The 24171-nt window shown below is 40.3% G+C and overlaps 2 protein-coding genes across 4 annotated transcripts in view; one reads left to right on the top strand and one right to left on the bottom strand.

Moving 5' to 3' along the window:
• Positions 1-588: 588 nt before the first annotated feature.
• The window catches only part of WRNIP1 (WRN helicase interacting protein 1), a 32790-nt gene continuing 9207 nt past the window's right edge, over positions 589-24171 (bottom strand). The window contains exons 3-8 of one of the 2 annotated variants that reach the window (XM_044004576.1): positions 23545-23801; positions 13273-13353; positions 9433-9662; positions 3082-3237; positions 2143-2222; positions 589-1348 (exon numbers count right to left, since the gene is read on the bottom strand). In XM_044004576.1, coding sequence (XP_043860511.1) covers positions 1073-1348; positions 2143-2222; positions 3082-3237; positions 9433-9662; positions 13273-13353; positions 23545-23801 — 1080 coding nt within the window. In that variant the 3' untranslated portion in view covers positions 589-1072. The remainder of the gene's footprint in view (positions 1349-2142; positions 2223-3081; positions 3238-9432; positions 9663-13272; positions 13354-23544; positions 23802-24171) is intronic. The other variant, XM_044004584.1, reaches the window with a different exon arrangement.
• Positions 23742-24171, top strand: part of MYLK4 (myosin light chain kinase family member 4) — a 165272-nt gene continuing 164842 nt past the window's right edge. For both annotated transcript variants that reach the window (XM_044004597.1, XM_044004604.1), the window contains exon 1: positions 23742-23863. In XM_044004597.1, the coding sequence (XP_043860532.1) occupies positions 23808-23863 (56 nt within the window). In that variant the 5' untranslated portion in view covers positions 23742-23807. The remainder of the gene's footprint in view (positions 23864-24171) is intronic.

Here is a 24171-nt window from a genome sequence, read left to right on the forward strand (position 1 = left end):
TAAGGGAGGGCTGTGCGAGGTCACCAACCTCACTCTCTCCTCCAGAGCCATCTGGGTTCAGTGGCAAGATATATACATAACAGGATAACTGGAGATGGTCCTGGATGTTTAAGGCAATTGGGGTTAAGTGACTTGCCCAGGGTCACACAGCTAGTAAGTGTCTGAACTCAGGTCCTCTTGACTCCAGGGCCAGTGCTCTATTCACTGCACAAATGTAACTGCCCATCCTAAAACTAGGATCCATAAAAGTAAGTCTTTTAGGGGGCAGCTAGGTGGTGCAGTGGATAAAGCACTGGCCCTGGAGTCAGGAAGACCTGAGTTCAAATCTGGCCTCAGACACACTTACTAGCTGCGTGACCTTGGGCAAGTGACTTAACTCCCATTGCCCTGCAATTAAAAAAAAAAAGTGAGCTTTTTGTAAAAACATTGCCTCCTGAACTCTCCAAAGTGTTGTACTCTACTGGGCCTTAGCATTTGTCACAGCTCTGAACCAGTAAACAAAATATTGCAAAAAGCCTCTCTTTAGTTGTATCATTTATGGGTCAATGAAAAGGGAAAAATAAAGATTCAAGAATACTTTGAAATAGCTTTATTGGTTCATAAGACCTTTCCATATAAAAAAAATACTCAAAACACTATGCGGTATTAAATTGTAATTTTTTTTCTTAACAGTTAAAATTACCCAGAATATACACTTTTTAAAAAGGAAAACAACTATAATACTACTGAACTGAATTACAAAATGAATTTGAACTTAAATACTCTGACAAAATAGCTAACTCCTTACTGACACACTCATTCATTGCACATTGCTGCCAGTTATTTTCCTTAGCATTGCTTTGCAGAGTACAAATGAACATCACTTTAAGGTCAGGCATTTGGTCACAGAAATAATTCTGCCTCCCTTTTGAAGGAGTTAAAATCCTGGCACAAACTTGATAATTTAACCATCCCCTACCCTCCCACCCTCCCAAACAGGCAATAAACTATTAAAAAAAAAATTCAGGGGCCCTTCCTTCTTAGCCCTCCCTAGAAAAACACCACACCTTTTACTTTTACCACATATTAAAGTTCAGCATCGTTTCTGCTTAAAGAAGTCTATTCCTCTTAATTCTTCAGGCAGATATTCCTGTTCCACGGGATCCTTGTAGGAAGGATTGTATTTGTAGCCTTTACCATAGCCCAAGTCCTTCATGAGCCTGGTGGGTGCATTCCTCAGGTGCATCGGAACAGGTGGAAGAGGACCCTGGTGGTTTCTCAAGCAGGCTTTGACATTGTTGTAGGCATTGTACACTTCAATAGACTTTGGAGCTCTGGCAAAATAAACCACACACTGTGCTAGCAGGACCTGTGCAGAAGGACAACATGGAAGAGAGAACATCATGATTTAGAATACAGCAACTAGATAGTACAGTGGATAGAGTACAGGATCTCGAGTCATGAAGACCTGAATTCAAATCCAGCCTCAGACACTTACTAGCTGTGTGACCCTGGCCAAGTTACTTAACCCTGTTTGCCTCAGTTAACTCATCTGTAAGATGAGCTGGAGAAGGAAATGGCAAACCACTCTAGTGTCTCTGACAAAAAAAAGTCCAAATGGGGTCATGAAGAATCAGATACAACTGAAAACAACTAAACAAAAAAAGCAATTCTAGAACTAGTATTCTTCATGTATGGGATTGCTAGGTGGTGCGATGGAAAGAACACTGGGTCTGGAGTCAGGAAAACCCATCTTCCTGAGTTCAAATCTGGCCTCAAACACTTTCTGTTTGCCTCAGTTTCCTCATTTATAAAATGAGTTAGAGAAGGAAATGGCAAACCATTTCGGTATCTTTGCCAAAAAACCCTCCAAATGGGATCACTAGTCAGACATGACTAATTGGCTAAATAAGAACAGAACACTAGCATATCTGTTTTTCAAAATCCATTAGTTACATTACATTATAAAATTCCCTTCATCTTCAAGTGACATAATTATCATCCCCCTTTTGAAAAAATAAGTTAATTAATGGAAAATCAAAATCCAACTGGCTTAGTAAGACTATACATAGCAAAGAGTAGAGAACTCACATTCATACCTAAGAAAGCAAAGAACACAAGACAAATGAGTGAACTTTTATAAAGCTAAACTGATTATGTTACCTCACATTCGGGCATCCCAATAAAATGACAGCCCTGGTAAGCAGCCACTGCTTGGGTCAACGCAGAAGGATCTGCCAGGCCTGTAATACACCCAAACCCACAAAAACAAAGTTAGTAAAATGACTTGTGTAAGCAAGTATTACATTAGTAGGGAAGAACAAGTCTGTTTACGCTCTTTTTCTCTGTTCAAGGTAGAGTACAAAGTAAGAATACTTTATGGAAACAAACGTCCCCAAAACTAACTTATGGGCCATTTATCAATCTCTTTTCATGTTCTCTTCCTACATATTTCCTCTATTCAGTGAATAAATACTTGTATGCCTGTTATGTGGAATCCACTTTTTACTGTTTATGTGCCAAACCCCACAGACAAATTTTTACAGCCTAAACCCCAGAAATTAAGATAATACAATATAGTCAGTAAATTGGCCACTAATGGTATGAATAGGACCGCAAGGATGGACGAATTAAAGAAAAAATCCTACCAGCAACAGCCTGTTAAGCCCACAGCTGAAGCAGCTTTTCTGAGCTAGATCTGTCCAGTATTTAGGATTCTGTATTCCTATTTGAAGAGTTACCTGATAGCAACTCAATTCAATTCAACAAACATTTATTATGCACCTACAGGTTTACATGTGACACACTCCCTGCCCCCAAGGGATTTGTATTCCTGAATACAAATCCACAAATACTTATTGGGCTCCTCTATTCATTCTAAAGAGCCACAGAAGGTACTGGAATAACAAGTAACAAATACAAAGTAAAAGAACTTTACCACAAAATGAATTTTTATGTGTCATTAAAAAAATCTCCCTCAATCTCTCTTCCCTCCCGACAGCACAATGATCCAAGCAGTTTTCTGCTAAAAACTGCTTGAGGGTTGAAGATATCAAGAAGAAATGCTTCCAGAGAACTGTGGGCCCATCCCATCACGCTCACCTATGTCTTCACTGGCAAATCTCACCAGTCTCCGGGCTACATACAGTGGGTCCTCACCACCTTCGAGCATGCGGGCCAGCCAGTAGAGTGAAGCATTCTGGTCCGAGCCACGCATGGATTTATGAAGTGCAGAGATACAGTTATAATGCTCTTCTCCTGGACATCAGAAGAAAAAAACCCCATGAAAGATAAGAAAGGGAGAAGGTAAGGCTCACAAGAGGATAAACAAATCCATAAATAGATATCACTGGCTGATTATCATGCTTTCTGTAATAGTAAGCTAATGAGGAAAGCTTAAGGAAAATAAAGTTGACAGCTGTTCTCTAAAGGAGGGTGCATACACAGACCGTTCCCTGGGCAAATGGGCAAGATGGTGCAAATACTGCTGGTGCGGGCATCTTGGGATGTGCTTCAGGTCATGTGACCTTTGGGCGGGTATACTTCTTGGGTAATTCCAGCTCTTCTCACTCTTACCTTCTATTCCCAGTCAGAGAAGGAGGATGCAATTGGAATGTCTGAGGGTTTCTCAAGTACCTACATAGAGGTAGGAGAAAAGTTCTTCTGGAAAGGTATCCTTGAAGGGGTAAGTACAGCTCTGTCAACATCTACTATCTGTCTGGAGGTAAGGGGCAAGGGGCAAGGGGAGAGTGATCCTAGTGTTTTAGCTCTAATGCCAGCTCCTACTGCATGGCTAAAGGAAATGCTAACCCCCAAACGACAAATACTGCAGCTGCCTTGGATGTAGAGTTGGTGGTCATGATGGGAATCAGAGCGGCGAGATCTGGACTGCCCATGTGTTCAAGTATCCCCTTCCAAGTTTCTTTTAAAATGTGGCCAATAGATACCTAAACCCAATACCATGATGCTGGGAGCCCCAATACAGCAGTATTTCACAGAAGAATTCATTTACTCCAGGCATTATGGGGGTATCTCACTAATTTCTTATTACTCTAAAGTATGGTACCATGGCAAAAACTTGTTTGGAGTCAGAGTAGCTGGATTCAAATTTAGACTCTCCCACTGTGGGACTTTGGGCAAGTAATTTTACTTCTCTGGACCTTCATTTCTTTATCTCTAATGTAAAAGAGTTGTATTAAAGGATGTTTAAGGTTCCTTTCAGTCCTAAATTTGCGAGTATCTGCAGAAAGAATCAAGACTATAACACCACCATCACTACTACTACTCTATAAAGCTCTAAAGCTTACATACATTATCTGATCCTGTGGAAGCATAAAGCACTAAGCCCTCGGTTATGTAATAAAAATGTTGATCAAGGAGATCTTTTATAGCACAAACTGAGGCCTTGGTGCTTCATGTTTCCACACTTCTATGACCATTTTCCCTAAGATCTTATAAACATCTGTACAATACATTCCAGGAAAAGAAAAATAAGCCACAGATCAACAGGAAGTTAGAGCAAGCTAAGAAAGGTTTTGCAAAGAGGCTGTGGAATTTGTAAAGCATTCTCCTGTTTTATACTGTATTATTCCGACTGTGCACGCAAAAGAGTGTTCTACAGCACTGGCCGCAGGAGAATGCAGCCAGCTATTTTTAAGAGTGTTAAGAGTGTGATCCCTTCGAGAGAGGCACCTGGCACGCTCCCATCATGAGGCCAGCACAAACAATATGCCTGTGTTCTCCTCCCTGGAGCATCTGAGCCCCAGGAACAAATACCAGCAGCTGAGCTCCCTCGTAAGGAGATACTTAGTCTTTTTTGCTTAAGTAAGAGGGCCTTCAAAAAGATACTGGGCTCTGTCAAAAGGAAAAAGGCAGTCAGACTAACCAGAGAGAACTCAATATCCTCTGATTTCAGAGCAGGGCCAAGGAAAGCAAATAATTTTCTCCTTAACTATCAGGTTACTGTGAACAATCCAAGATGATCAATTATTCCAGGTGCAATTGAACTTTCCCAGTTACAGAGTTTAAGGTCTGAACACCAAAGACAGTTGTGGGGAAAGTCAATGTCCTAGGCTAAATTCAGGTGGCTCTGTCACACTTTCTCCAGTCCATCAACCCAGTACCTCATGCTCTGTGCACTTTGTTCCAAAAATATAGCCTTACCACAATCTCCTTGTAAAGACCAGTGGGTCAAGGAGACAGGGGGTTGTAGAAGAGAGACTACTGTCCACACAGAACCAATGTAGTCCTTTCTCCATGTGGAGGCAGCTAGGATGTGCTCCAAGCTTTCTCTTCTCTGGGCTAAAGATGGCCAATTCTTCCAACCAAGCTTCCTATGTCATGAGCTCAATGCCTCTTCTCTGCACACACTCCATCTTATCAAGTCCTTCTTAAAAACTGCAGCCCCCAGAACTGACCACACAATGCTAGAGGAGGACTGGGAAGGGCCAAGGACAGTGTACTACTGTGTTCTCCTCTTCTCCATGAGCCCCCTAACAAATCCCAGCAGCTGAACTCTCTGGTAAGGAGATACTTAATCACCTCCCTATGACTCTAAACTATGTCCCTCCTAAATTGGCCCCAAAGCACATCAAGTTTTTCTGGCTGCTATACACAACACTGCTGACTCATATTGAGTTTGTGGTCCCCTGAAACTCCTCCATGATATGAGTAAGTACCAGAACAAGATTAGAGCACAAGGGTTTGGGGTTTAGTCTTCTAAAATTTCTGTTTAAACTAGAGGACAGGTGGCAGCTAGGTGGCACAGTGGATAAAACCCTGGCCATGGATTCAGGAGGATCTGAGTTCGAAACTGGCCTCAGACATTTGACACTTACTAGCTGTGTGACCCTGGGCAAGTCACTTAACCCTTATTGCCCTGCAAAAAACCCCAAAACAAACAAAAAAATAAAAATAAATAAATTAGAGGACAAATATGCCATTGACCTTCATACTATCATTTTCTACCTTGAAATTTCAACTAGATGTTGAAACACACTCAGGTCAGACCCCCTCGATCCACTTAAAGTTCTATAAGCAAGAAAGGGAACTGCATTCACTACTCCCCTTGTAACACTTATGAGAAGGAGACACCTTGGCTTTGACTTACAGGATCTGAGCTAGCTAGACTTCTCAGTTACTGACTCTCAACAGTAAGGACTGGCTTTAAAACAAAGAAAAAGTAACAACACTTGAAAAGAACCAATTAAAACCTCTAGCCTAGTGTGGACAGACATGTCTACAAGTATAGGACATCTCAAAAACAGTTTTACACTTTAATAGGTGCCATCCCAAACTCCTTCCCCTTTGTTTATAAACAAAGGTTGTGGGGGCGGCTAGGTGGCACAGTGGATAAAGCACCGGCCCTGGATTCAGGAGTACCTGAGTTCAAATCCGGCCTCAGACACTTGACACTTACTAGTTGTGTGACCGTGGGCAAGTCACTTAACCCCCATTGCCCCGCAAAAAAAAAACCAACAAAAAAAAAACCAAAACAAAGGTTGTCAGAGGTGAGCGTCCCATTCATTGTAGCAGATTCTTGGCTTGTCCATCATCATATCTTGAGCTCAGTCACATCCAGGCCCCTGTCTGTGGCTCTCTAGGGCTCTGCATGGTGCTTGTTATGTGACCATGAAATTTAAGAGGGAGTGGAGAGGGAAATACAGTGTAAGAGGCAAATTGGAGAATATTATTGAGGGTTTTTTTTTTTGCAATATGGCTAATATGGAAATATTTTTCATGATTTCACTTGTATAACTGATATACTGCTTGCCTTCTCAGCAGGGAAAGGAGAGGTGGGAGGGAGGGATGGAGGGAGGGAGGGAGGGAGGAAGAGAGTTTGGAACTCAAAATTACATAAAGAAAAAAAGTTAAAAATAAATACAGAGGGGCAGCTAGGTGGCGCAGTGGACAGAGCACTGGCCCTGGAGTCAGGAGTACCTGAGTTCAAATCTGGCCTCAGACACTTAACACTTACTGGCTGTGTGACCCTGGGCAAGTCACTTAACCCCAATTGCCTCACACACAATAATAATAATAATAAATTTTTTTTAAAAATTAAAGAATATTGTCCCATTCCCAGGTTTGCCTGATCTAATACAGAAATAGGTGGGAAATGGTTCCAAACTATATGGTTCCTCAGTCTATTGTGGGTGAAAATCCCAGTATCAGAGCTTCTGGGAAGTACTGGGAAGTGGTATACTGGGAGGGCAAATCTGAAGGCAGTAAGGATGGGATTCTTGAACATCCTGACAAATGGTGACGGGAAAAATGCCATTCAAGTGGGTATGGTTACTGAACACAGCCAGGAATAGAGGGGCTTTCATGACCTTGGCATCAGGGGTGAGGTGAGAGGAAGAGAGGGAAAGAGGGCACTTTGTTAGAACTCCAGAGGCATGGTGTTCTCTATCTAGCTATAGCTCAGACTGGAGATTTTGTTGCTTTTGAAATTTTTCTCTAACTCTCCAAGTTCTTCAATGTAGGTAAAAGGAAAACAGGATTCTGGTATATAGTTTGTTCTCTGAGATTTTCTGACAGCATTTTAGTGGGGCATAGGGTGGTTTGACTGGTCAAAAGTTGGCTGAATGGCTGGAATTCAGGGCTCCTTTGTGGTTGAGGGCAGCTGCCCCTGACCTGCCCTAGTCCATATTAGCATCAGTAATCTTGATTCCTTACCAGAACTTTTTATCTAAATGCTCTTAATGTGCTCTTAATTCCAGTTAAGCCCTACCATCGAGGAAGGGCAAACATAGGCCGAAATACGTCACATAACCAAGGTCAAATGATGAGTCAAGACGCAATACCAGGAATCAAACTCACTTTCTGTTTTCAGTTCTAACCACTACCCAGCACTCTCTCCAAACAACATTTGGTGATACCTTGTAGAAAGCTGGGATGTACAGGACACGTGATATTGTCAGAATACTGAATTATCAGTTTTCTATTTTGGCACAGCCAATAAAAGTGTAGAAAATCTGATCTGCATTCATGGCAGTATTACTTGAAGTAGGATCTTACAGACAATAAGCACTAAAAGACCAGTCTAAGCTGGTCTCTATCACCCACCTACATCTCTTTATAAAAAGACAGAAATGTGCCCTATTTGTGACATGTGATGCTGCCAAGTCACGAATTTCATTAAGAGCTGGTATCAGATTTGCTATTTGTAAATGCAATTATATGTAAAACTCCTGACAAGTGCAAACTGCAAAATTCATTTCCTTAAAAAGCTTTTCCAAAAATAAAAGCATCAGGACCCAACCAAATTGAATGGCGGGGTGTGGGAGAAGCTTTAGGTGCTAATATTTACAAAAAATATGCAAACAATAAAGATTTTTATTCATCACTAATAAAAGGGATAAAAACAAAGAAGTTCTTCCTTGTACTTAGCACCACTCTGATCATGAACACAGAACTCCCAACTACTAAGTACAGAGAGATCAAGAAACTGCATGATTTGGTGGCTAAAAATCTGGCTGTGGAAGCAAGAAATGCTAGCCTCACCTATGACACATGCTAGCTACCTGTGTGAGTATAGGAAAGTCAACAAATCTTCCAGGGGCCCTGGCAACTCGCTAAAGCTATGTTTCTTAAACTGTGGGTTACAACCCCATATGGGGTTGAGTAACAATGTGGGGGTCATGAAAAATTTGGCAACAGCAAAAGGTTATGTATACCTATTTTATATACATATATACCTGGGGTTGCATAAAAGTTTCTTGGACAAAAAGGGGTCATGAGTGGAAAAAGTTGAAGAAGCCTTGCTCTAAGGCTACTACAAAGAATAAACTGCAAGGCACAGATGATGTAGGTGAAGGCAATTTCCATACTAGAAATTCACTACACTAATGAAATCAATCAAAGGTACAAGACACCTTTGCTTCTTTCCCTTCTACCTACCTTCCCAAAAGGTTACTGGGCAGTGTTTTACAGAAAACGTGCCCTTAAAAATACTTAACTGGGGGCAGCTAGGTGGCTCAGTGGATAGAACACTGGCCCTGGAGTCAGGAGTACCTGAGTTCAAATTCAGCCTCAGACACTTAACACTTACTAGCTGTGTGACCCTGGGCAAGTCACTTAACCCCAATTGCCTCACTTAAAAAAAATACTTAATTAGAAGATAACTACAGTGATCTGTAACTGAAATTGAAAATCTAATCATTCTAGAGTGGAAATTTGAAATTAAATTTCTAAGAAAAACACCTTCTAAACTGTAATAGGGCTGTCTCAGCTTTGTGCCCTTAGTATCTGTCCAGAGTAGTTGGATTGAAAAGTATTTCAAACCAGATTTCATTCACTTTGGGGAACTATTTTACAGTCCCAAATGTTGAAATCCTATAGGGAAGATCTTATATAGTTCTGACATAGAGAAAAGTCAGGAACCTGGAAGTTTTGCTATGAGTCATTCTGAATTTCACGTTCAGTACTTTCAAGAATATCGTCTCAACAACTCACCTGCTCGGTCATACAAAATGTGGGATCGCTGCAGGCCTTCCTTCACATCGTTTTCTGTAATTAAAACTCCTTCACCAGAATAATTTTGTACGCTCTTCTTACAAAATGGTTTCCTTGAGCCTAGCTTGGCCTGGACCGCCAACTGCAGTCCATTCAGTCCAGTCCTGGCATCCCCATCACAGAGATAAGCTAGAGTATTGACAGCTTTGTCCTCTATGTACACAGGGGGCCTGCAATGGAATTATTGACTAATTATTATCACGTTCACAGTACATATTTTCATTATACATCACCCTGGAAGTCCTATTTCCTAACAAAGTTATCACAAAACCCCCTGGGCTCAGGGGTTGTGGTTATATTGCTTCTCCTCCTCCCCGCTCCTTACTTGGGTTGTGTATTTCATTGCATAAGCACAATGGCATGTGTGAAGGATACAGTAAGGGGGAGGGTGGGGGTGGGGTGGGAGGGGCACACATGCTTCTGTATATTTACTCTCAATGCTAGGTTTCCTTGATCTAATGGCAGAGGGAGTTTAAGTACTCCTTCTAAATGGAGGCTTCCAATTTTGACATGCAATAGAATCTTCTCCATAACAGGGCTTATATGTTCGAGTGCATAATCCATTGTACTATAGATTATTAGATCTGGAAGAGAATTTAGAGATTGTCTTGTCCAGTCTTCTAATCTGATAGACAAGGACCCTAAGGTTCAAGGATACAGGTTTCCTGACTATCAGTCCAGTCCCCTTCCAAGTCTGTAATATATTAAAGAATCCGATGGCACAGAATTGGGTCCTTTATAATGGACCTATGAGAAACAGTAAAAAGAATGCTGCACTGAGAGTCAGGAGACCTGGATTCTAAATGTGTGACGCTGTTTAACTATGGGAACCTAAGCCAACCACAAAACTGCTCTTGATTTCCCCTGAAAAAGAAATGGAACTGGATGCTCTCCAAGGTTCTTTCTTGCTCTCCAAATTCTAAGATACTACTGAAAAACACACCAACACTCCATTCATGCAACAGTAACATTTTCAAGTGAGTTATAACCTTTCCTCCTAGCATAAGGTTTTATGTTCTAGACTCCTTTGGCAGACTGATGAAGCCAACCCTAGGGACCCCTTCTCTAAATGTTTTTAAATGAGCAACATAAAATACGTTGAATCAAAAAAAGAAGTCAATTATACCGAAATACAGGTATCAAAACATTTAAAGCATAAGTTCATAAATCCCTGATTAAGCCCTCCAACCCCAGCAGGTCAAAATGTTTTCCTAAAATCTGAAGCTTTGGAATCCTGTCCCAAGTGTAGAATTTTCATCACTCCAAAATAATCACATTTTTTATTTCAACTTGTAAGCATGTAAACAGATGCAAGTCAATATGATAATTTATGGAGAAACTCAAAGGCAGAGAAGTAGATTGTTTTAGGTCAGCAGCTTAATCAGTATAAAAACCTATTCCATGACTCCACTTCATATTAGGAATTTAGACTTTCTTTTGCTGCTTCCTTCCATTCAAAGTAAATATCTGAATAAAGCCCAAAGAAGTCACATAGAAATAAAGGTGTCGTCATATGCACCCAAATATTAATAGCAACGCTTTTTTACAGAGGCAAAGAATTGTTAACAAAGTAAATGCCCATCCAAATTGTGGTATATAATGAAACATTGCTGTGCTGCAAGAAACCATGAATATGAAGAATACAAAGAAGCATGGTTAAACTTCTATGAACTGATAAAAAGTGAAGTAAGCAAAGCCATGACCACATACATACGATGACTATAACAACATAAATAACTGAAAATAAATGCTATGAAGAAGAGATAAAAATGTACTTCCTTCCCTTCTCTGTAGAGGTGGAGTACTGTGGGTGTGAAAAACTTCTAAATGGCAGGCTTGGTTAATGTATTAGTTGTGGTGAATGATTTTTTTAAATAAAGGGACAGGTTGGGGGAAGGGAGAGAGACATATTGGGAAATTAAAGCGAGATTAAAAACAAAATATATTCTTATTAAAAAATATAAAGCCTCTTACCATCTGGCACAAAAAGATTTATCACAAAAGACCTATGACTTCCTTAGTATGGAACCTCTCTCCACCAACAAATAGCAACCTCTTACTTATTTATGAAATTCCAGAGAGTTGCCTGGGGGAGTGGAAAGGGTTTTAGTGCCTTGCCTTGGGCCACACAATAGTTGTGACCTAGGCTTTTCTGACTTGGATACCAGCACTCATAAGATTCTGCCATTCAAAGAACTTTCTTTTTTTTTAAAACACAATTTTCTACCATTTTTAATTGTAGTCAACTACCTAAAAAAAAACATATGGGGTGAACTCTAATTTGTATCAGTGTGGCCTGAGAGTTAGAAAAACCTTAGCTAAAGTCCTACCCTTAACATGTCTTGGCTGCTTCTTACTGGGAAAGCCAGCAACTCTCTTAAGACTGTAAGTTGCAGAGCAGGTGCAGGCCTACATTGGCAGAGGGTCAGGGTATTTATTTCCTCATAGGGAATTTGAAATCAAAGATCAAGTCTAAAAAGATAATTTTAAAAATCTTTTTTGGCCTTTAACAAATATTGTACACATTCTCAGTCCAGATCAAGAGAAAGGTAACTGGACAATGATACTGATGACCTTGAATGCCACAGCTCATCACTGTACTGATGGGTTGCTAACTGCACATTTGTAAAGTAACCAAGTTAAAAAAAAACACACAAAACGATTTAACTTTGACTATGCCATTTTCTGTTCATGAGACAGACCCCTCTTAATAAGGGTACATGGTTACTGCTCCAGAGTTTTACTCAAGAGTCTCTATTGATGTATAATGTGAAGCAAACACTAAAAACACAAAATTAAGATCCCACCTTTAACCAGGAGTCACCATCAACTCCTGGAGATATTATACATCCAAAGAAAAATAGCTAAGCAAAAGAACTTCAAAACCTAAAACAATGAGTGAGTTGAAATATGTCCCTGTAGTCCTTCTCTGCTGTGTAAGCATTAGCTCCCTCAGCTATAAAAGTAGGAGGGTGGTTAGATGACCTTGAAGAATCCTTCCAGCTCTCCTTCCAGCTCTAAATTGGTGACTCTTTTAATGTGAATTAAAACACTAAACATTTATTACAGTCTTCCGTGTGTACAGCACTTTTCTAGGCACTTGAGAAGATTTGATAGAACACAGTTCTGGCCCTGATGGAGCTCAGAGTCTAGTATGGTAATGTGTCAAAGGAAAAAATAACTGTGATACTAAATCACACATCATAAGTACTACATGAGGTTCAACTGGATCATCACAAAAGGTGGAGATGAAAGAAAGTTTCATAGAAGAGGTAGCATAAGAGTTAAAGATGAGAAGGATGCAAACAAGTGGGAATGGAACATGCAAGGAAAGAAGAGAACATTTCAGGTGTGAGGAAAAGCATGGAGATAGGAAAGGATGGAACATGAATAAAAAATGGTGAAGTCTAATTCAAGTAGAATATAAACAGCAAGGAAGAGAAAAGTATGAAATAAACATGGAGAGGCAGAAGGGCATCAGATTGTGGAGGGCATGGAATGCCAGACTAAAGAACTTGAACTTCATTTGCTATTATTTCTATCACTGAAATATTTATGCAGATACACAATTCTAACTTAGTTCCTTCCCTTAACATAGCCAAGGTTTTCAGTTACACTGATTTTTGAATCTTCCATCATTTGGCTCTTCCATTTTTAACAAATGTCATACTATTTGTGCAATAATGGCAAGAGGCCTTGATACTACAACTTCAATAGCAATTATTCTTTCTCCTTCCATGTCTCAATCTCGATCAACAAACAGCTGAAGAGAATACTCACATCAGACACTGAGTGCCACTCAACTGGCATTTTTCAAAGATTGGGGGTCGATTCCTCACCCAAAATGTGCTACCACAGTTTCTGAAAGATAATTTTTAAAAGAATGATACTGAATATAAGACAAAAGGAAATCTTTGCTCTAAGTAAGGATCAGAATTAGATATTGCACTGTAAGAACACAAGCTAATAGAAAAAAGCATAAGAAAGCTGGAAACAGTAGGTATCTTCTGATTGGGTGAAGACTGAACCAATAGTGGTATACCAATGCAACAGAAAACAACTATGCTATAAGAAATGATGAATATGAAGAACTAAGAGAAACTTAGAAAGATTATGAAATGGTACAGAGCAAAGTAAGCAGATCCAGAAAACAACATACAAAATGACTATGACAATGCAAATGAAAACACCACTAAAAAAGGCACCTGAACTCAAGATTAAATGCAAAACCCCACACCACTTCTAGGAGGGAAAGGAACACACCTCCTCAGCATGTGTATGTGTGTGTGTGTGTGTGTGTGTGTGTGTGTGTGTGTGTTTTCACAACACAGAGCCAGAAGAACTACAGAGGTCAAATGTTGTACTTGGTCAAATGCTGTTGCAGTGAATTCTGCCTAACTTTGTTACAATGAGGGGAGGTTCTATGTATGTGAGAGAATTATCAGGAAATGATTATGATGCAAAAGGCATGAATATATATATATATATTTATATTTATATTTAGTATAATCTAATTATATATAGTCAACTCTCTTTTCCTGGAAAAGATGGTACCTTAATACATGATTTCAGTTCCACTAATGGCAAAATTGTTTTCCACACTCAACCCCTGCCTAGCTCCTAATGGAAAGAAACAGTGAAGTGGCTAGAAAAGAGAAAGAAAGAAGGGGTGACAGGTGAGATGAATAATCAGAATTTAACTCATCAAAGAGCTATGTTTGTTGACTTTAAATTTGCAATAGACTTAGGATGAGCCACTAAATTACAAACCAGGGGACAGACTGAATGTCTTTTAACTTTTTTATAAGTTCCTATATGAAAAGACAAATAGGAGCATCTACTTAGGGCTGTAACAAAAGGGCTATTTCTCATTTCCTTAGCATTCAGTATTTTTGTTGTTCAGTCATTTCAGGTGTGTCCACCTCTTTGTGTCATCATTTGGGGTTTTCTTGGCAAAGATACTGAAATGGTTTGCCATTTCCTTTTCCACAGTCTGCACTATGCTGCCCCACAATAAAAGCAACCTTATAGTCACTCCATATTAAAAAAGGCAATCAGCAAAATATATTATAGCTTCATACATATTTATGATTACTTTTTAAAAATAGAGTTTTACTAAATGTGTGATTGTCCCTCAACACAGACTAGCACCTTCTCTTAAATTTAGACTCCAACAGTTAATTGCTTGGTTTGGTTAGGGGTTAAAAGACTTGTTAAGGGCCACAGAGTCACTGTGTCTGAGGCAGGACTTGAACTCAGATCTTTCTAACTCCAAAACTCCTATAATTCAAACTAAAGAAAAGGGGATGTTTGTATCTTCAGTTGAATTTTTAAATTCCTAACTAAAGTATATCTTTACTGAAGTGCTACCCCAAAGTCTCATCATATCACAGAGGAAGTTTGGGTCCTTAAAGTCTCTGGAAATGCTGTGCAAGGTCTAGAAAATTTTCCCAAGCTGTAAAGGCTTCAGCTCTGCCCTAGTAAAGAACAGGATGCCTCAGTCTGTAAAGGCCAATCACACTCAGGGACTGGCCTGAGGTAATCAATGTTGTTGACCATGGGAACATGTGGAGGAGGTTTTGGCATGAATATAGACTAAATTTTGAATCCATGAATTAAGTAAGTAACCCAGCACAGCAAAGTATAGATTCTGCTGTTTTCTTTGTCTATTGGTTGGGTTACAAGTCACAGTCATAGTGAAACTCCTGCAATAAAAGCAGAGCACAGAGATGCTAACAGATCTCCCATTTCTTCTTCCTTCTTCCTAGTTTTTTAAATATAATCTTATATTCCTAATTTCATCCCCTCCAAAATGACCGTCTTTTTAAACAAATAGGCACAAATAAACCTGTCAACATTTTTGTTCCTGTAATAAAATCAGACTACTGGTGGCAATGACAATTGCTATATGTTAGATACAATAATAGAACCTACCTATGTTAAGAACATTTTGCAAGGGGAGAGGGAGGAAGGGCAGGGCCAGGGATTCAGTATTGTCAAAAGAAATACCATTTGGGGCAGCTAGGTGGCGCAGTGGATAAAGCACCGGCCCTGGAGTCAGGAGTACCTGAGTTCAAATCCGGCCTCGGACACTTAACACTTACTAGCTGTGTGACCCTGGGCAAGTCACTTAACCCCAATTGCCTCACTAAAAAAAAACAAAAACAAAAACAAAAACAAAACAAAACAAAAAGAAATACCATTCACTGAGTTCAAACTTAAACACTTGATCATTGGGGAGCGGTGGTGGCTGTGGGGGGTGATATTATTCCCATTTCATAGTTGAAGAAACTGAGCCAGAGGTTGATTTGTCCAGGGTTGTAAAAATATTAAATGCTGGAGGCTGGATTTGAACTCAGGTCCTTCTGACTTCAAGCCCCAATGTGACACCTGGATAGATTAGATGGTTTCTAAAGTCCCCTTCACCACTAACATTTCAAGTCTATGACCTTCTAAATGCACAGCCCTTACACAAAAACTCAAAATGACTATCACCTACTTTAAAAATTCTCACTTAGGCTGCAATTCAAATCTATGACCTTTCATTTCAAATTCAGTGCTCTAAGGTAGAAGCATATTTCTTTCCTTATCAATTTTTTACTATTTTTAAGGTGAGTTGAGATAGGAGATGAGACTTTGGCACTTCCTATTTTATCCAGGCTGGAAGTACAGCTGCTACTCATGGACCAGAATCCTACTGCTAGTTGGCAAAAAAGGTCTGATCTGTTCTTTTCCTGACCTGGACAATTTCCCCCTGATTGGGGAGCCTGGTACCTACCTCTAGGCCCTCAAGGGCTCACCATACTGGTGGCAAGGCATAGCACAGTGCAGTTCATAACTCAAGCAATTTGGCTTCACTGTAACAAGGATAACAGGTGGGCACCATGCCTGGCTCCTTTTCTACTTCCTAAAAAATTTTTCTAACTCTGATCTTACACAATGGCTATGAGGCTAAATACTCAGAACACACTTCTTATAATGACTCTGAATTTTAATTTATCCATGAGATTTTTTCTCTTTACAGGAGACCTAAACCCACCGTTTCACAGCTAATCAAAACCTTTCTACTGTTATTGCTCATCTAAAAAGATCCTCTGCCTTTCTCTTGAGCTCACTATAGGAAGTACAAAAATAAATCACTTCTTTCTTGCAGGGAAGATTAAAAATATATATATATCGTTTTGGAAAGTATGTATTTCTGTCTTGCTCTGATTGAGAGGCTTTTTTTCACTTAAATAACCATACTCTCTCTGAAAGAAGTCTAGACCTCTATGCCCCCAACCTTTTCCACTCAGGTACATATATGAGCTATTAATTAATATTAGGTTAAATCTGTACAATAAGAGGCAAATTAGATGAGGTTATTCCCACCAAGAGCTTCAGATACTGGCTTTCTTTACACACAGCCACTTATTTTTTCATCACATTCACAAAATATTCTAAGCAATAAAAGCAAAAATTAAATATTTTATTACACAACCATTTCTCTGGACATGGGCTTAAACATGTGGGGAGCAAACTTAAGAAAATAATGTTAAGGAAGCCCAAGGATGAGCACTAAACACCTAATGCTATCATAAAACTAAATGAGCCCAAAGGGGCCATTGATTAAAAAAAAAAAAAAGTCCCCACACACCAAACTATTTATGCCAGAACTTTTCATAATAGCAAAGAAATGGAAACAAATTGTCCCTAAGCCTTAGTCTCTTCGTCTGCAAACAAAGTGGGGGAGGTTGACTGGAGGGCCTCTCAAGTCCTTTCCTGCACTAACTGATAACCAGTTCTCTCGTTCTTACTCTCTGCACTTTCCCACCTGCTTCCTAGCAGCTGTCAGTCATATTTGATACCATTCTTGTCCCCCTCCCCCAGGGCTTTCCCATTCGAATGTGAGCCTCTTATACTTGTAATACCTGGCACTAGTGAGTACTAAATAAATGCTCTCTGTAAACAGATCTATGACCCAAGGGCCTGAACTCTGGTCCCTGCTCCAAGACCAAATAGCAGCTGCATTAAAGGGCAGGTCACTCTCGGATCTAAGTTTCCTCATCTGTAAAATGGACAAAGTTGAGTTAGCTAAGGACCCTTCCAGCTGTAGTCTCCCCCCACCTTGCAAAACCATTTTCATCCAGCTATAGCTTGGCTAGACAAAAGGAAGCTCTTCTATTGTCAGCACGACGTTTAATTATAGCACTTGCCAGCATCAATGAGAGTCAGACTTTTCACCTCGAATAATCAAAATAAAGTATGATCGACTCTTCAGTGATCCACGGCCACAGGGTCAGAGAGTAGTACCCAGATGCTTCCCAGGACCCATGATCTCCTCAATGTAAACACTCCCTCAGTCGATATAACTCACAGCTCATCCTATATGACTTGTGCATAAAGGACATGCCCAAATACAAGAGGCCTCAGTCTCCTTACATATTTTGGGTACCAGTAAAACACACGGGCTACACACCTATCCACCTTTATACACAGACCAGCCTGCCTCCTTTTCCAATCACACATGTATTTCCTTTATCATATCCCTGGGTTCTTTTCTTGAGGTGTACATAATAACTGGAACCTGACTATCTCTAGAACTTGCTCTCCCCATGCATTTCTTCACTGTCTGTCAATTCTGATTCTGCAGAAGCAGCATGTGCTTTATTTTTAACTGTATGCAGAGAGCCATCTGTCTTAAAAAGGTCCCTCTAACAACAAATGAGACAAGAGCGAAGTGAGGGCCTATAGGTACAGAATATTGCATACTTGACATGTAGCTGCTTAACTAATCTATATTGTGTGAGGAAGAATTTTGGGGGGGAGGGTGTGGATATATTAGGAATGAGTAGTATAAAAATTACAAAAGGCATCAACAAAAAGATAAGGGGGGGAAGAGAAGGGGGAAAGTAAGGAGGAAAGAAGGAGGTAGAGAGGGGGTAAAAAAGGGAGGAAAGGAGATAAGTAAGGCAGAGAGGATGGGAGAGAAGTTCCTCAGGACTAGGAATAATTTGGATCTGGTAAAAAGCAGCTCACAAATTCCCAAATGCAATCTGAACTGCTCTTCTGCCTCTTGAACTTTGGGCACAGCTCCAGGTCCATCTATATTAAGATCATTATAGGGACTGTAGGTTAGAGCAGGAAGGGAAACTTCTAGGCCATTCAGTCCAACCCTCTCATTGTATAGAAAAGGAAAATGAAACCCAGAAAGATGAGTGACTTGTTCAGGATCACACAGCTTGTATGTCTCTAATGTGGGATTCAAACTGGGTCTTCCTGACTCCAAGTCCAACACACTATCCATCCAGTAGACCATTCAATGGATGGGCTAGCACACTGCACGTCAGAGTCTGGACAATAGGTCAAAGTCCATTAATAGCCCTCCACTTCTTTGTGTTTTTTTTTTTTTTAGTGAGGCAATTGGGGTTAAGTGACTTGCCCAGGGTCACACAGCTAGTGTTAAGTGTCTGAGGCCAGATTTGAACTCAGGTGCTCCTGACTCCAGGGCCAATGCTCTCTATCCACTGCGCCACCTAGCTGCCCCCCTCCACTTCTAAAAATGAATCCAAGAATAATCTCCTTCTCTAAACCTCATCCATGGCATTTTCTAAACCACCTAAATTTAAGAAGCATTTTCACCTAAATTAAGTGCCTCTGTCATGGAATATAAAAAACATAAAATTCAAACAAAATAGCTCTGTATTAATGGCAAGGATTCCCAGATAACACTGTACTGAAACACACTAAAAATATACTTCATGAAATGCATAACAGTGCAAAAGGAAGTGAAATAACCATCCACAATGAAAGAAAGGGGGCAGCTAGGTGGCGCAGTGGATAAAGCACTGGCCCTGGATTTAGGAGGACCCGAGTTTCAAAACCGGCCTCAGACACTTGACACTTACTAGCTGTGTGACCCTGGGCAAGTCACTTAACCCCCATGGCCCCGCAAAACAAAACAAAACAAAAAACACGATGAAAGGGAAAAAAACCAAAGCAGATTAACTTGCACACTGGTCACATTAAGAAAACATTTAATTTGGGAGTCACAAGTCCTGAGTTCACAACAATGGAGTTTATGTGGGCAAGACATCAACCTCCCCTGAGTCTGTTTCCCAATCAGAAAATGGTGATGTTTGCGTGATGTAGCAAATACTGCTACTGGGGGAGTGTTCTGTGACTTTTACAATGCTATGTAATTCTCAGTTATTACTATGGCATGTAGTTGGAGAGGTAGCAATCAATTAATATGAATTATCTGAGGCAAGCACTACATAGAGATGCACGGTGAATTGGTCCCAGAATTGAACAGTCAGTAGGGATCGAGCTAAATCACTTTGGGGAGACCCCACAGTGCTTTCCATGATTCCAAAATGCCCGATGTTGCAAAAGCCCATCTCTAACACCAATATTTTCACACTGCTGCTGTGTGGCTATGAATTATGGGACAGAATGATCGCAAAAAGAATAAAACGACAAATAATCCAAAACAGCAATGGAAAGATACAACAGTGGGTGTCAACAGGCTGCAGGATATTACTTGTGATGAAGAAGAGGCATAAAAGACATTCTCGAGGATACAAATGACCTTTTGGAAAGGAAGGAGTGAGGTTGGTCATGTAATGAGAATAAGAGACAACAGATGGACAGTGCAAGTGATACATGGGTACCTCCAAGATATTATAAGAACAAAAGGAAGGTCTTCAGCACATTGGGTAGTTCCTCTACGAAGGATTTATGGTGAAAACCTGGACAAGAATTACAGGATAAGGAGGTGAGCAATGGTTAACATCAGCCTTGGGGGAGGGAGTGCCCACACCAGTATAATTACAGCACCACTAAAGGCCCATATAGAAACACAATTAAGTGATATGAATTTAAGCTCTTTATTTTCCCTACCCACTTCTTTTAAGAAATGAAACAAAAGATTGTGAGGAAAATGCTTTATAAACATTAGGGTGCTATAAATGTGAATTATTAGTATCATCATCACCAATAAATGACTTCAAAGAGATCAAGATCCTAGATAAGTTAGGAACTGGGCAACCATGGCCATCCTGTATTGACTTTTTTCTTTGGTGAAGCAGTTGGGGTTAAGTGACTTGCCCAGGGTCACACAGCTAGTAAGTGTCAAGTGTCTGAGGTCTGATTTGAACTCAGGTCCTCCTGAATCCAGGGCTGGTGCTCTATCCACTGCACCACCTAGCTGCCCCTGTATTGACTTTTTTTTTTTTTGGTGAGGCAGTTGGGGTTAAGTGACTTGCCTAGGATCACACAGCTAGTAATTATTAAGCGTCTGAGGCCGAATTTGAATTCAGGTCCTCCTGAATCCAGCTCTGGTGCTCTATCCACTGTGCCACCTAGCTGCCCCTCCTGTACTGACTTTTACTGATCAGAAACCAGGTCACTTTCATTTCTCTCCTAATGACAGCTTTCCAGGATATAGCTTAGAAATGGTAGGGAACACAAAAGGAAAGAAACCACAGTAAGAATTTAATTAATTCTAAGTTGTCGGCAATGATATTGATAAAAGTGAATCACCTGCGGATGACAGCTCCTTGGTAAACGGTCCCACCAGTAGCAGGAACCTCAGTACTATTTGTGGTCTTTATTTTTATTTCCAAAAGGCACTGGAATGGTTTCTATTCATTTTTAGGAAATGAAGGTAATCTCTTGGCCTTCATTTGACTCTCTTATTCAGATAAGAGAACGTGTTTCTCTGTAGGGACTCTCTGAGCAGTCACAATCTAAAATCTTTACATACTGGAAAGGTATCTTATCTCAACTAGTTCCCCACTGCCTTTTGAAGAAAAGCCAAATCTTATGGTAAGATAATGAATTCTAACCTGACTTAAAACTAATAAGAAAAAAAAAGGAATGTTTGAACAATTCCAACAATTCCCCATAGCTATGAAGTTAGAAAGAAAAGCCGTATTAGATAATAGGAGATCGCAGTCACCAGCCCAAACTTTTGATAAGCTAATAAAACAATCATCAAAGAAAACACATATAAACTTGTTCCACATTTCTCGTCCAGTTAGCTAGCATCTTGTGGGCCCTTAAATATTAGTGCACATTTTGGATATAAAAATGTTTGACACATTTCTTGCTCATGGCTTGCTCAATATCCTATTACAATTCCATTCTGAAATGAACCTACCTTATCCTCCCTATGGTCAACAGGCCAAAAATGTTTCAAGTCTTTCATTAAGCAGGGCATAATTCTTAGATCTGACACAGCAAGAGGGGGAGGTAAGGGAAGGGACACAGAGAGACTGGCGAAACCCAAACCCTGAACAAGTGGAGCCTAAAACTATGCCTTGTACTTTAATCCCTACAGAAAGGAGAGTCTCCAAAATTTAGCCAGGGGGCAGCCGCTAACACAGCTGTGTGGGTACACAGACCAAGCAGCATTAACCTCTTCCTAGGCACAGATTATATTCCACTACACTTTTTCAAATGACACATGGGTAAACTCTATGTGATATGGTGGCTTAAAGAAGACCAGATGCATTAACAAAAAGGAAACTTTCTCAACTCTATAATCCAACTCAAAATTCCCAATACACACTGCTTATATTACAAACTCAAAAAGTAATGGGGATTTAGGAAACTGAAGGTTGTGTTAATTTTTTTTTAAAGGAATGTTCTCCAGAATTTCATTTTTAGTTGAAATTCCTTTATGGTCATAAGTTTCCACTTGACTCTTAGGAGGATTCATTCAAAGTATAAAAATCCACTTATAACAATTCAATATTAAATCACATGTTTAGTGGAACTTTCATTTCAATGTATTATCTTTTTTAAAAGAGCAAATTCTAGAATGACAAGGAATTAGAATAAGCAAAAAATAAACAAAATTCTTTTAAAAACCTTAAAGATCTCTTCTTTCTAAATTGCACTTAAGAACTACAGTATGTTTCACAAACTGAACTAGGAAACTCTGCTATTCCACAGAATAGCCCAAGAAAACATTTAATGCTAATTAGGAAGGAATACTTCCTAATTAGAGGGAAGTGCTATCTTGAGGAGAGCTGAGAATATGATCACAGTGCGTGAGTGTGGTCTCCACCTTCCCACAACAATATAGGGACATCTGGGAGCTGAGAGTCTAGGGATCCCATCCCAGAAACTTGGGTCTCAGAGCATTACTGTCTTTCCTCCAGTGTAGGGTCCTTCAAACTCTGAGTCCTCCCAAGACATCATACCACAGGGGCTATACCCAAGTGACTAATATCATACATTCTACCAATATATTCCAAATCCCCAAATGTTCCATGGTTAAATGAGCTTGGGAAAACACTGATCCACTCTATTTCTCTCTCTACATGTCCTCTTCCTCTTCACACAAAATACATGGACACACTGAAGCACTTTATCAAAAAAAAAAAAAGGATTCCCTCAGCTCAAGATGTCCTCCCCCCATAAAGTTTTCTGCCTGCCCTTGGTCTGGATCTTTGCTTTGTCCTTACCATGGCCCCTTGTATACTTCTCCATGTACATATTGTATTCTCCCAGTAGAATGTGGTAGCTCCTTTATGTTGTCTTCCCAGATAGTAGCAAACTGACTCACACATAGTAGGGGCTTAATAAGCAAATCTTACTAATTGTTTTGTTTTCCTGATGGAGCACTAAAGCTTCTTAAGTCTTCTCTAAAGCATTTTAGGAACCAAATGACCAAATGTTTCTATTATCATCACCATCATTATTATAATTGATGATATTAATAATAGCAACTCCCATTTATAGTAAGCTTTAGGATTTACAAAGCACTTTCCTCCTATGACCCCGTGACCCAGGCATAGGCAATCACAGCAAAGACTAAGTGCCAAGGCCTTGTTACTGACCCATGAGATTTACAGACATAGCCTCTATAAACCCCACTATAAAACTGCATCCTGATCCAGAGAAGAGGATTATTTTCTGGAGATACTAGTCAGCACAACTTTATATCCCTTGCTCCTTCCCTGGGCTCCTTTTATTTTCGTCTCCTCTGTCCCCACCCTCTCTGGCCACCTGCCAAGAGATTCTTTGGGTTGTATGTGTTCTGCCACAGCTCAGTCAACTTACTCAGAACTGCTGCTGCTGCAGCTGCTGCTGTTGCCGTGGCTCACAGAGTCTGTGGGCCGGCCTTGGTCCAGCACCCGGAGCCCCAAGGAGCTGACTGCTCGCATTAAAATTGTTTTCATTGCTTCTGCTGAGAGCTTCTCCAGGACAATCACTCGGCACCGACTGAGAAGCGCAGCATTGACCTGGAAGGAAGGGTTTTCCGTAGTGGCTCCAATCAGGGTCACCGTCCCGCACTCCACGTGAGGAAGGAAAGTGTCCTAGCCATGGGAGGAAAGCAGAAGAAACTGATTCCAGTTAATGACAACCTGCAAAAGCCTATGTGAGTCAGTTACTAGTACCTGCTTTTCAGTTTTTGTCTTTGGGGTTTAAGTTCATCACCCTCTACTTAGTGAAATATGAAGGAAGGCACCAATACTTGGGTGTGTTGAGCCCTTGTCTTTGAGTCCAGAAAATTCTTTCCGAGCCGCCAGATATATGAGCCTGTGCTCTGCCCATAGCAAAATGAATGTATGTGGAATGCTAATCTAGTTTTGACATAAATGTTACTTTTTCTTGGTCAGTAATCTTTCTCCCTAAGTACTACCCCTGCACCCTGCCACCCCATCCCCACCTTGCCCAAGGCTGAAC

The sequence above is a fragment of the Dromiciops gliroides genome, chromosome 1 (assembly GCF_019393635.1).
Source record: "Dromiciops gliroides isolate mDroGli1 chromosome 1, mDroGli1.pri, whole genome shotgun sequence".
NCBI classification, from domain to species: domain Eukaryota; kingdom Metazoa; phylum Chordata; class Mammalia; order Microbiotheria; family Microbiotheriidae; genus Dromiciops; species Dromiciops gliroides.